The sequence below is a fragment of the Balearica regulorum genome, chromosome Z (genome assembly GCF_011004875.1).
Source record: "Balearica regulorum gibbericeps isolate bBalReg1 chromosome Z, bBalReg1.pri, whole genome shotgun sequence".
Lineage (NCBI taxonomy): Eukaryota > Metazoa > Chordata > Aves > Gruiformes > Gruidae > Balearica > Balearica regulorum.
Genome location: NC_046220.1, coordinates 17,659,209 through 17,673,120, shown reverse-complemented (window position 1 = coordinate 17,673,120; position 13,912 = coordinate 17,659,209). Strand labels below are relative to the sequence as shown.

The 13,912-nt window shown below is 44.7% G+C and overlaps 1 protein-coding gene across 3 annotated transcripts in view; it reads right to left on the bottom strand.

The window, feature by feature from the left end:
* LVRN (laeverin) overlaps window positions 1–2,274 on the bottom strand; it is a 40,118-nt gene extending 37,844 nt beyond the window's left edge. For all 3 annotated transcript variants that reach the window (XM_075740305.1, XM_075740306.1, XM_075740307.1), the window contains exon 1: window positions 1,661–2,274. In XM_075740305.1, coding sequence (XP_075596420.1) covers window positions 1,661–2,259 — 599 coding nt within the window. In that variant the 5' untranslated portion in view covers window positions 2,260–2,274. The remainder of the gene's footprint in view (window positions 1–1,660) is intronic.
* Between the last annotated feature and the right edge of the window lie 11,638 nt (window positions 2,275–13,912).

The window sequence follows — 13,912 nt, the reverse complement described above, 5'->3', positions numbered from 1 at the left end:
AAAAATACTTATTAGCATACTGCATTTTTCTCTAAGGCTAACCAACTTATCTGCTTTCTCTTAAAAAAAAAAAAAAAAAAAAGTCTGCATAAGTTAAATTTTCCAGATGTGGCAGACAATGATATCAGTAAAAATTTACACAAGAGCTGGCAGCTGAAAAGCCAACTCATTGTTGTGGAAAAACCACACAGTCCTCCTCCGTTTCAATAAAACCAACTTTATTTTGTAGTTTCTTAATATTGCTACTCATACAGGGATTTGCATGTATGGATCTTGTGCGTAACTGAATACTATCTGCTTGAACAAGAAGTGTATGAACTGTTGAGATTCAGTTTATTTTAGTGGACTCTTGGCTAGGAGCCAAGAACACCTGAATTTTAATTCTCGTTTTCCTTCTGACTCATTGATCCTCAGCAATTCACTACATCTTTAATTATTAAAAATTAGATAACTTTAAAATAAGCAATTTATCTGCTTCTGCTTTAAACACCTATTTTGAGAAACTTGTCTTCCACTGGAACTATCTGAATCATAATCTTAAGTTTCACTTTTCTTTAGCAAGTTACACATCCAGAAGTTTATAATTCCCAAGATTCCCAATAAAAAAATTAAATAAGCAAGCACTATTTTGAGGGTGAAAATGTGTTCATGATGATCAGCTGCTTGATAAGGTCACACTGCCCCAGTGCGGATTCTGCAGTTCAAAAGAAAACAAAAAGGAAAGCATCCAAATAGCACTCACTAAGGTCATCATCGGTTGTTTGATAACAGCCAATCAACTTCATGTGCAACAGCACCTACAAAGTCCAGCTGCCTCAAGCGGCCACCCATCCTATCCCACCATACTTCTGAAACTGCACGTGGTGAACGTCTCTAAACTCCTGCCCAAACACACATTCGAAATCCTGGGTTCTGGATAAAGACATGCTCCCCACGGGCACAGGTAGGGGAGGTGAGGAGCTGTCAGTGCTACACACACATGTGCGAGGCCAGAACGAAGACGCTGAGCCAGACTGCAGCTCCCAGGAACTGGGCGTAGGTATCGTCTGACCCCTCGCTGCCAGTCAAAGGCAGTGAAAGACTTGAAATTGCCCAGAAAACGTTGCTTGACCAGTTGAGATACTCTTTCCTCTGCCAAAGACAGACCCCCCCGTCTAACAGACCCTCAGGAAGCCCTCCCAGACTAACTCCAGAGCAGCAGCTCCTCACCAGCTTCTGCAAACAAGATCTTTGCAAACCATCTCAGCATGGTCTTTGCAAGGCACCACGAGCTGGTATTGTGGATCAGGTCAGCTGCTGAAGGAAAGCCAGGGCAATCTAGCTGGTGCTCTCTGGAGAGGAGAGAGACCATCACTGAGCATAAACCTGAGTTTCTGACATGTTATCTTGGCAACCGGTGAAGTGCACCTGGGGAAAAGGTGCTGACCTCGCCCTGGGCAGCCCCGCCGTGCACAGCAGCCGTCTCTCTTGCCACGCAGGGCAACGAGCTGCGCCCACAAGTGCCGTCCAGCCCTGGTACCACCTGAAATACTGTCTGCAGAGACACAGCAGCTCCCGGAGCTGCATCCGACGCCTCCACGCCACGGGTGACCCTGCCGCGGGACCTCCGGTGCCGTCGGCGGAGGGGCGCGGGGTCCCCAGGGCGGCCGCCGCCGCCTACCTGCTCCGTCCCTGGTCGGTGTAGCGGGTGAGGAAGAGCCCGTCGAGGTCCTCCTCCAGCCGGCCCTGGAAGCCCAGTTGCAGCACGTAGCGGCGCCCGGCCCGCAGCCGGCCGCGCAGCTCCAGCACCGTCACCTCGTCCGCCGCCTCCTGCCGCAGCCTCGCCACCTCCACGGCGGCGCCCGGCTCGGGCAAGGGACCGCGCACGGCGGGGACCCCGTAGCTCCGCAGCCCGGAGCTGTGCAGCACAGCCGCGTCCGTGTCCTGCCGGCAGCGGACCGTGATGTTCACCTGCCCGCTGAAGGAGAAGGGCCCCGCCTGGCCCGGCCGCACCCGCGGCCACAGCTCCAGGTCGTAGTGGAGCGGCAGGAGGTGGCCAGGCAAGCGGCGGCCAGAGCCGCCAGCGGCAGTGGGCCCCGGCGGGGCGGTGGGGCCGGGGGCGGCGGGCGAGGGGCGCGCCGGCGGCGGCGCCTCCTGCCGGCAGCGCCCGTAGAGGGCGGCGAGCGCCAGCAGCGCGGCCAGCAGCGCCAGCAGCAGCACGGCCAGCAGGGCGGCGGCCCTCCGCCCCACGTACAGCCCGCGGCCGCCGCGGGGACCCATCCCCGCCGCTCTGCACCGCCCGACGGCCTGCGCCGCCCGGTACTTACGGGGCGGCGGCGCGGGGGGAGTGAGCGCGTCTGAGGGCGGGACGCGCCGGGCCGGGCTAGGGGAGATGGGTGCCCCCCTCCTAGGGAAGCCGCTCCTGGGAGGGCTGTTCCGGCGGTGTGGGCAGCCCGGAGAGCCACGGCCCCCTCGCCGGGAGCGGGGCGCGGCGGGCAGAGGGAGCGTGACAGCCTGCGGGGCGGGCGGGACACAAGACGGCGGGCAGCTGAGCAGCGGTTCCTAGAGCACGGGGGGCGCAGGCGGCGGCGGAGGTGGGCGATGATACTGGATGGGGACCGCGCCCGAGGACCCCCGGGGATGAGTGGTAACAGCACTGCTCGGACAGACTGCACCGTTCCGACAGACGGGCCGCCCCCGGTACACCCGGGCCGGGGCTGGGCGCAGGGCGACGGCTCGGGGCTGCCGAAAGCCCCGGTACCCCGGGGCGACCGTCGGACGGAACTGGGGACTCCCCGTGCCCGGGCGGGAGCGGCGCCAGGAAAAAGAAAAAAAAAAAAAACTAAACCCAGAAATATTCGTACTTTTTCACTGCCCTAACGAATGGCAAGATAAAGAGTGAGAAAGTGGGGGTCACTGCTTGAAGTGTGCAGAGTGTTGTGGCTACAGCGGATCGGCTCTTGTGGGAAATCTACAAGGTAAAAGATTTGGGAGAAGCACATAGAGTCTGAAAAATCTTTGGTACATAAAAAAACCAATGACCAAGTGGGTTTCTGATAAACCGTCCTCGTTTAGAGCCTCACTTCCCTGCGTAGTTCAGTTGAAGCTATAAACATCACCACGTTGTACAAACAATACAATCAATACAATTAATCCCATGTTCCCAGTTAAAGATATACTTAAAGGGTTTGTCAAATTGAGGCCAGATTGCCAGCGAGATTGCAAAATTAAATCTTTGTTACTTCATAAAACTTGCCTGGTGGTTTTGCTCAGTTGCAGCTCCACTTCAAAAATCACGATGAGCCATGCTTTAACAGGAGCAGTAGCCAGGAATGGTGGCCTTTGCATGCCATTGCCTTGGACACTTTTTAATCTGGATTACAAGCAGGTTTTTCCCCTCCTCTTTTTTTTAATTCAGTTTTTTTTCCCCCCATTGTTTTGAACCCAAGTCAATTCCCTTGGGCTTGTAGCTCACACAACAGCCACCCCCAACACCAAACAGCTCTATTTGCAAAATTGAGGCATTGGATTAGGTAGGACAGTCTGTTTTGTCGCCAGTTATAGCTAGGCTGACTAAAGGTTATGCCTCCTGCTAATTTAATGGTCCTGTACAGAATACAGCTATTGCTTTCCTCATGCTGGGCACAGCAGGGCTGGCTGCTGCAGGTCTAGGGAATAGTTCTGAGCCACTGAACAAAGAAATTTCCTGGTCCCAGCAGAAGACCATGATCTATTGTTTGCCTGTCACTTGAGGGATGGAGGGGAACCCCTCTGCCAGCTTGTCCTGCTGGTTGTGGGCTCTCCCATCCTTCCCACCTCATCAACCACCTGCCCTGATGCCTTTGCTGCTGTTAACCATTGGCTTCCCAATGGGCTGTCTTCTGGCACTGACCCGTCTTCTGTTTCACATAGTTTGACTGTATGTTTCTTTTTCTGTGCTTCTTTTCTCATTTTGTTCTCATTTACTCCAGTCTTCCCCACCCACACCCTGTGACCTGTTTCTGTTTCTTGAGTTCAGGCCTCTGTACTCTTTCCACTGAACCCGTCATCCTTTCACCCTTTATCCTCGCACATACCTCGCATACTTTTACTTTTCAACTCGCACATGAGCAGCTTCTCCCTTTTCTCCTAGCATGTTTTGCAACATCATATTAGGATTTTACAACGATCTCCAACCAACTTCTTGGAGGTCACTGGACCTGCAGCCACACAGCAGCCCTAAACTAACTGCCTTCACCGAAGTATGACCTGCTGCACGCCACTTAAAAAATTTCCCAGAAAATGTTTTAGCTGTTTAGCTGTCTTTTCCCTCTTATTGTCACTGTAAGTTTGAGAAGCAGTTTGTTGTGCCAGTCCGCAGAGTTGCTCCATCCCATGGGACTGCTGATGATACACTACAGAGACTGGGTAGGAGGAATGATCGAGAGCTCCCAGAAAGATCAGGAAAGAAGACGGTGCTACAAAGAAGGAGGTGGTGGGAACAAGAAATCGTAAAAGTGCGCCGTATTTCTAAGGCAGGAGCCCAGACATTGTAGAAAATCGTGGAGGATTTCAATGTCCTGCTTTCCAAATGTTGTTTATACACCCTCAGTATTGTTCAGTAAAAACATGCTCAGCCACTCACCTCTTCAGAACAAGGTACAGGCAAAATCAAAATTGTGAGGCATTTCATTCCATGTCTGTGAAAAAAAGTGGAACTGCTCTGTAATAAACCTGTAAGTAATGCAGACCCCACAAGAAGGTTGCACTTCTTAATGGTGCAGGATATGTTTTAAAGTTTACAGTTCATATCCATAAAATGTACTTTATTTTCTCTTTTTTGCAGCAGAGAATTCAAACCTGCTCCTTTCCTCAATTAACACATAATAAAACCACAATAGTTATGACTTACAATAAATATTTTAAGAAGTGTTGTTTAACTGCCTTTTCCTCCCAAATAATTTATAACAGTTGCCTTATAAAGCGACTGATGGGTGAAGGCTTTTACCAACCCACAACTGTGGATTCCCCTCCTGGTGGGAACACACACACTCACGTGTTTGAAATGGGAGAATACTTTGCATGTAGTACAAAACGTGAGTAGTTTCTGTTGCAAATACTGCAGTTCACCATCCTGTTGAACTTAATTTGCAAAGTTAAGATGTCTGAACAACATGTTTCTGAGGCTGAAGCTGCAGGAGGTCCTGGGACAGGCCAGGCCAGGCCGCAGCATGTCAGGCAGAGTCTTTTGTTCAGGCTGTAGCTCAGCCCAAATCCTGACCTTGCATGGAAAAAGGAGGCTTGTGTTTAAGCCAGCAGAAGCCTCTAGTACACATCTGAAAGTAGAAACGAATCACCTGTTACAAAAGGAGTCAGACAGCTCTGTCGCTCTGAAGGACACCAAAGCATCTGACAAACTTCACTATGTTTTTTCCAGACGAAGAGGTCTGTGCCATGTTCACTAACTGTTCAGTCTCATCGGTGTCCACTGAATTTTAAACAGAAAAAGGTCACATATCACAGCATGGGATCTGCTATCCATTAAGGTGCAGTAACGTAATCGGCACTTCATGTTGCAGCTGGCCAGGAAATTTGAGATGAAATTGCAATTAGCAAAATATTACAATGACCCATAAATAAAGTTTATCAAGATTTTCAGATTTTCAGGTTAATAGCATTGTTTTCATAAAAAATACTGTATATCATCATAAATTATGTATATTGGATGCTCAGAAAAAGGATAATCATGTGTTTAAGTAATGTGAAATAATTGTTAGGCTGAAAGATGATTCATTATTGGTGATTTGTTCAACCTAATTTGAGAAGTTCTGAGGGATGGCATGTATGGCGATTCCAGCAGTGGGCATTGGGGGTGCTCAACACTCCTGAAATGTTGTTTTTAACAGTACTGTAGATCTTGTTTCCTCTTCAGGTTTTGCCGAGGTGCCGGATTTTTTTCTGTATTTATGAAGTCAGACCAATTCTCCTTCTAGGCATGAGGGATCCATGTGCACTACTTACATCCAGGAAGTCCCTGTATTTTTTTTAACTTTAAAAAGTTAAAAAGTCTCCTCATTTTATGCACTGTAATTTACTCTGCATCATTTATTCTCCTTCTTCAACACAACCAATAATATCTCAGAGCTGAAAATGTTGTAATGCCTGAAAGTATCTGTCACAGGAGCTATTCCATAGGCAATGCTGAAGTTGCAGACTTTTACTATTGCTTTGAAGGTCTGCTTTAGTGGATATTTCAGGTTTCCCAGCCATCTGAAGTAAGAAGGGTGAGTTATAGGGGGACATACATAGTTAGCATACCTGCAAATAAGTGCAATACACATAAGCCAAGCATGAGCAGTTGAGGACCATAACTTCTTACTGCATGTGTCAAAGAAGTCCTCAGCTTTCCTGTGGGCTCAGGATGACTGCTTTATGTCCTCCTTCATGGAGTATGTTTCTTCAATATGAAAAAGTCAACACAGGTGATACTAGTTACCAAGTAAATTGGAATTAGACTTAAAAGAACAAAGTTTCCTTTCCATAATAATAATAATAACAATATAAAAAAAATACCCCACCACCAAACCTTTGTTTCAGTGTTTCTGTTCTAAAGACATTTTGTACTCCTTGTATAGATCTGCCAGTGGATGTAAAGTTTACAAGCTGGCACAGTAGCAAGTGAGCATGGATCTGTATTTGTATTGACAAGATGATCTTAACTGGCCAATACAGGCCAGTACAGAAAGGCAATGTGGATAAGACTTTCAACTTAAAAGGGTCAAATTTTACCGAGCATTGGAGTGTTGTCAAAAAACGTGATACTGAAAACTCACATTAACTGTTTGGAGTGAGGTGTCATTGCATGGTGACCGCTATATGAGCAAGGAGAGTGCTTTCACCGTAGAGTGTCATGCAGCTAATTAAAAAATTGTATGTAGGGAAGCCTATCTGAAATATTGCCATTATTGCTAATGATGTCTGATACTGTAATTGAAGTAATTTTTCACTCGTGCTTTAATTAAAAGATGTTCCTCAGTGTTTCGGACCAACAGGCCACTGATAATCCTCTGTCTCAGAGACTACCAAACTATGCAAAAATTTGGTTTTAAATTCTGTTCTAGTTTGATGGATCAGTTGTGAACTTTTTAGCAGGGCCTCACTGACTCCCTCTGTGGGCATATGTACTAATGCAATGGTTTGGATCTATAACAAACAATGGGTAGGAGCAACAATTCTCAGTAGTGGAGAAAAGACAGCAACTGGGGCAAACCCAAGCAATTTCTTCGGGTAGTGCTCCTTGTGGAGGACAACAGAGTAATCCCTAAATGGTATGGGTAAAATGGAGAAGTGATGAACTATAAAACTGGGTGTTAATGAAATGATAGATGTGTCCAGTGAGCAGAGCTGCGCTCAGAGCTGGAGAAGACTCCCTCCAGGCAGCTCCGGATGCTCAAAGGAGCAAGGGAGGCCTGCAGCCCTGTTTGAAGGTATGATACCTGGGAGAGCCACCTCCTCCTCAGAGGGGAGGGTCAGCAGAGCATCAGAAGGAACTGAAGGAGCTCCATAGAGCGATAAGGAAAGTAACCAAGAAGCAACCACAGCAGACGTGAAAACCACTATCCAGAATGTGAGCAGGAGACAAAAATTACACCAGGCTGTCTTAGATGGAATTAAGGAGGCCATGGTTTTATCAGTAATTTTTCTGTGTAGTTGGTAACTCTGTCAGTTGTTAATTCCATGCCTTGAGTTCCAAGCTGTGGCAGGCAATCAATAAGACTGATAAACGAAGTCTTGCAACTGAGGATATGTGGGAAAGAAGTGTACCACGTTTTCACCACTTTGCTTAGCAAAGAAAAAAACTGTAACAATGCAGTCTTAATTGAAATGAAGTTTTGAAAAAAAAAAATTAAGGATTTAATAAGAAAAGGAAGAGTGAATGCATGAATCACTTGCAGCATGTGAAACTTTGTTCCAGACAGCATTTAACTTTTTCTTTTGTGAAGCTTAATGTTTTCTGATTGTTACTGCACTTAAAACCAACTTGAATAGGTATCAGCTTTTCTCCAAATATACCAATATTTTCAAGCTTTTGTCTGGTGAGACTGTATGAAAGTGAGCAAACATTTGACCACAAATAACTTGCAAGTGGATTTTTTTTTTTTTAAATGGCATTAAATGTCAGTAGATTGATATGGTTTAATATAATGAATGGTGGCATTTTCAAAGTTGTTGGCCCTTTTTATGAAGTGTTTTACAAGCTTTCAAATGCCTGGTATTTTTCTGGCAGCTTCACTGAAATGAACCAGGAATGTTGTATTTGTCCCCTGAGTGCTAGTCATACCAAGATTTATCAGCTCTCTAGGAGGAATAGCAAGTTAAAGTTTGAAGAACTGGTATATTGAGATACTGTAAACTATTTCTCACCTGTGGAGTTGGACCAACAGAGTTGGATCAAGGACACGTGTCTCCTCTTGTTTTGTCTGCTTTTGTTGTAAGTAAGGCTCTTGGATGGTATGCAAGCCTGAGATTGCAACAGCCAAGTACAGGAAATGCTTCACAAAGCTTACTTCAGCCCTAGAGCTGCACAGGGAGCTGGAAGGGAAATAAGCAGAACCTTAAAGTGTCCAGCTTGCTCTCCTGTTAGTGCAAGGAGAATAGCAGAAGAGAGAGCAATGGCTGTTCCTGCTGGAAATAATGTTTTTATCCACACTTGGCAGATGCCAGCCAGCCTGGCTGTCTAGAACGGTGGGCAACACAAAGTCTTTGTCAAGACCTTTGAAACCAGTCTCCTGCTGCACCTCATGCGCTCCAGCCACTGACGGGCATTCAGCCCAGGACACCACAGCTAATTTGAAGTTAACTCCCTGGAAATGTGTATGCTTTGAGGTCTGAGTCCTCTGCTTCCAACTGCTTTGCTCTACAGACCCACTCCTTTTGGGCCACCCTATCTGTATAATCTCAGCTTAACCTTTTGAGCACCACTGTCCTAGGAAACTGCTTGCTTTTTATGTGTTGAGAGTTAGCTCTGCAACAGAGCATTATTATTGCACATCTACAGCAAGCACTACTGGCACTTCCTCCTCCTCCTCCTCATAGTCATCATCAAAAATAAAATACTTCAGGTACTGAAGATTGTTTTTAAATCTATCCTCTTAACTTATAACTCAAGATGTTTGCTACATTTTGTGATGCACCAAAGTTTCCAAAATTACTGAGAAATGAGGACAATTGCTTCCTCACAGGTTTTTGTCCTATTAAAATCTTCATTAAACCAATCAGACTACAAACCACCTGAAAACTACTGTTTTGAATTCACATGCTGGCAGAAAGCCAAACACCCAAGACTTCAACAGCTTTAAAGCTTACAGATGGTCTTTATCCTTAGAATCTGGGTATCATATTTTGCAAGATACACTTCTTGAAGAACTTCACAAAACACTCCCCAAATTTTTATTGGTCCAACAAACCTGTGCTTCTCTGCAGAATGTGGCTACGTGTCAACTTGTGATCAAATTGGCCAGAGCTCCGTGTATCCCTACAGACTTCAGAGAGCCCGTTTTCCAGGGCCTCTTTCTGGCAGAACTTTGGTGGAAACATACTAAGGCTTGAGCCTGATTTATAAATGGAATAAAACAGATCTCCAGTTTAACTCTTTAGTATGTTTAACCCTCTAGTATGCTGTTGTTGCATCTCAGAGCACCGTGCCTATGTAGCATTATCGTCTTGGTGCAGCCTGCCATCCCATTGCATTTCTCTGTTGCTACTTGATATATTTGCTCTTGCAAACCCTAAATCTGATCTCATGTGATCGCTAAGCTTCTGATCCATTCAGACAAAAAAGAGGAAGATCTCTGCTGAAGCCCGTATGATCGGCTGGCAAATAGTTTACCAAATCTCTGTACTTGGTGGTGTGCAACATGGCACAAGAAAACCTGTATGTGACAGAAGTCATGGAATTTCAGAATGCATTAATTACAAATCAGTTTCCTACAGAGATTGTGACATAGAATATGGTACAGAAATGGGACACCCCTACTTGCAATACAATAGGAATAATGTTTTCACCTAAAATTAACGTGTGTAAAACAGTAATGCTGCTGGGTATTGGACCCTGTCTTTGGTGTAGAAAAGATCATAACAGAATAAAGGCTGTAGATCAGACTCAGAATGGCTCCTTCTATTAGTACAAAACTCACTTGTGTGCATTTTTCTGTGTTTTAAAAACTGTAGCTACAAAACCTTCTTGCAGGACTAATGACACAGTAAATGCCTTTGGAGATAGCTCAGTGACAAGAATAGAGTTGGGGAAATATTTCTGATCTTTCTTTTTTGCAGAGCTGGGACTGCAGGCTGGTCCATGCCACTGACTCCTAAGTGTGCTGTGGTGGTTTCCAAGAAGATACTGGAAAAGCATTAGGAGTACACAGTGAGTATGCACTTCTGAGAAAGATGGAGATGGTGACATGAAGATCAGTGAGAAGACAACTCCCAGCTGATGGCAAGGTGAGGAGAAATGGTAGGAAGCCACAGAGCTTTGAAGGCAGCAGGCTGTATCACTAGTTTATTCAGGTGATAGTTTCTGATTGATTAGTGTCCACCTGCAGGATTGCTACAGTCAGAGTCAAGATGGGGAATTTGTGCCATTTATAATCAATCTACAGCATCAAATTATCAAATCTCTATAAAGGAGAGAGAGACATGTCACAAAAAGGAGGATCCCAAATTCTTCATGTCTGCTACAGGGGTGACAGAAGCAGAGTGTCCCCCCTCAAAAAAAAAAAAAAAAAAAAAAAAGGCAAGTTCAACCTGAGAAAGTTTGGGTGCATGCAACATATGTTATTAGTTTGTTATGAAAACACAAAGAATGATGTCAGTAAAGTACAGAAATGGGCTGCTAGCCACACTTTTCACTGATATTATCAAATCTAGTTGCGAGGCAAGAAGAGGGGGAAGCCTAGCAGGCAGATAAACCAAAACAAATACCGAAGAAAAAGCAAGTACGTTCTGGGATAGTGTTCAAATCTTCAGGCTATGTGGAGCTCAGCACTGACGCTGGGGAAGAGCATGGTCTTGTATTGCTAGCCAGTCAGAAGAAGGGTGGCCCAGGAATTCTTCCCACCCCACCGCCTGGCAAGCCTTTGGGATGACCTGCTGTGGTGACTGGACCTCACTCACTTGAGCCAGTCAGCTAGATTTTTAAAAAATTACATTCTGGGACTTGGCGTGAAGAAAGAGAAGCTGTTAAACAACAAGCTGGATAAGCCACCTGTCCTTCTCTCATGACTTGTCTACATCACATCCCACTATTAGTTCTTAAATTGTCAGCTAGGGACTTCTAGAAAATCAGATAATTCATTCAGTTGCTTGGAGAAAAAAACATTTGGTGTATTTTTGATGAACTTTACTCCTTAAGGCGCTTTCCCATGGATGCCCCAAATTGGTTTCATTCATATCAGGACCTCTTTGGTTCGCTATGTTTCCTTTACTGCTCTTGTATGATACTGACTCATAGTCATCTTTAATTACTAGCACACCACTAGATCTCCCTCATTTTCAAGGATTTAGTGCTAGCATCGCACACCACTCTTGGTCTTACATCAGTCACACCTGGTTCTGGAGGGACCACTGCACAGATTTGCTTATGGTTTGGGGAAAGGAGAGGCTCACCTCCTGTCTCAACAGCATCACTGTAATGCCTAGATCTAGAGAAGCACATGGCAAAATGAAGAAAATGGACAGAGGCGATTCCAGGGGAAGCTCCAGTGCTGCAACGAAAGAGCTCTTGCATAGAACAGTAATGGACAACAATCAGACATATGCACACATTTTCAGTTCCTGCCCCTAACGTTGTGAATGGGTCTTTTTCTTCCCTGAGGTCACGCCTGGTGGGAATGAAGTAACCTTACAATCAGAACTGCAATTTTAACCAGAACTTAAAACCTGGGTCCCACAAGATCCATGTCCTAAGCCCTGAAGCTGACCCTGAGGAAGAGATAAACCTCAAAGTCCAAGCAGATGTCCAACATACCAGGATTATCATAGACTCACTTACAAAAAGGAATTTTAAAATAACTTTTGTTCTGGGAACCTCATGGGAAGCTATTGGATGCTTTTCAAGCAAGCTCAGTTTTTATTACCAACCCCACACCCATTTTATGGACGCTCCAAATGATGTCCAGGATGAACAGTCTATGCTTCGTAGTGTTTCCTTTTCTGAAGTATCAAATCCTCCTGGTTTTGATTACCCCTTTCAAGCACCCCCTCAATCCATCTTCTCATTTAATAGTCCCTTTGTCCCTCATTGCATGACTTCTTCCCTCACCATGTGCTCAAATTAGTGCCTGTGCCAATAAAACGTGAAGTCTGAAGTGTTTATTTCCATAATACAACAAAGTGTTCTCTTTTCCTTTCAGATGGCTACTGTTCCATACTCTACTTCAGCCGATGGCATCTCAGAGGTTATAAACAGACACTTCACAGGAAAGGCTCTTTTCCTGCTGTCGTTGATACACAAAGATGAATCTCAGCATAGAGAGTACATGATTTTACATCTCAGCAACATCTTGAGTTTATAGCTACCCTGAGCCTTGACAGCGTGTTTTTTTTCCATAAGTCAAGACATTTCAAAATGCAGAGTAATGAGTAACAAGGAAAGTGAAAGTATAAAAACACAGAATGATTTTTGCATTAATCATTGAAGGTAAGAAATTCATCCCAGGGCTGGCAAAAAGTGGCACCGGCACTGGTTTACTGCAGCAAATTTTTGAGACTACTGTGTAGAGTAACATCACTCCTATTTTGCTGATAGTCCCACTGCTTTCTCTGCATCTTGATCAAACTGGAGATAACACATTTCAAAGTAAAGATAACCCACAAAATGTAGATGGGACACCCTTATTTTGCATGGATTACATAAAAACATATTCTAGACATTTCCCGAAAACATTGCCCAGGCAAATGTTGAGACATTTCACCCACATTGAACAAAGAGTATTTGCTTTCTTGTCTTATATTCATTTAGACACATGTATCCCATTTACTTCATCATATTAATTTCTGCTCTATACTGATATGCAAGAACAGTATGAATTCTGTAAAGGATGAAAAAGCACTGATCAAAAATAATCACTTCTTTGTGTTTTATTTATACCTTTTGTTCATCACTCTTTTCTCTCTGCCCACTTTAGCATGTTGTTAATCCAGGGGTTATGCCCTGGGAAATTGTTTAGGCAGAGGGCTCCTTATGAACTTTTCAAAGGCACCATTTATTCCATGTTTGTGTGAGGAGATCTTTGGGATTCACAGAACTCATAGGTGGAGCTGAAGAATCATAATAACATGATCCATGATCTGAAAAATTTCAGTTTCTTTTCTCTTGGTTTGTTTACTGGCATCATACTCATTTGATGTGGACTAGCCATTACAGATGTTTCTTCAACTCCCAGGATCGCTGACTTTGCAAAACATTAATAACCCAAGTGCAACCTTTGGCCTTTCTGCCAAATCTGGCTCTATTCTCCTTCATCCTTATTCCCCTTTCCATATTTATGTTGTTAGGGCTGTGAGTATTTTCTTTCTTAAATTTGGAGACAAACAAGAGTACATTAGAACCCAACCCTTTACTATAATCTTTCTAATCACATTTCAAAAGACATGGAAATCTCAAATGTTGAACCCTGACATCTTGTCTCCATTTAGATTTGGGAAGCACAAAGGGCAAAACACAGACCTCACATCAACTGAGTTCTGTCCACAAGTCTCTGGATTGTAATCTCTGGCCAATGTTGTCATAAGATACAGAGTGGGTGCAGACTAGTCAGGAAATAAGTATAGACAGCAGTGCAATTAATATAGCATTATATGGGTGTACAGTATTTAACCACTGCTTCTCTGGGCCAGAAAGATCTTGTCAAATGGAAGAAGCAACATAGAGCACAGTGGACAATACACCTTC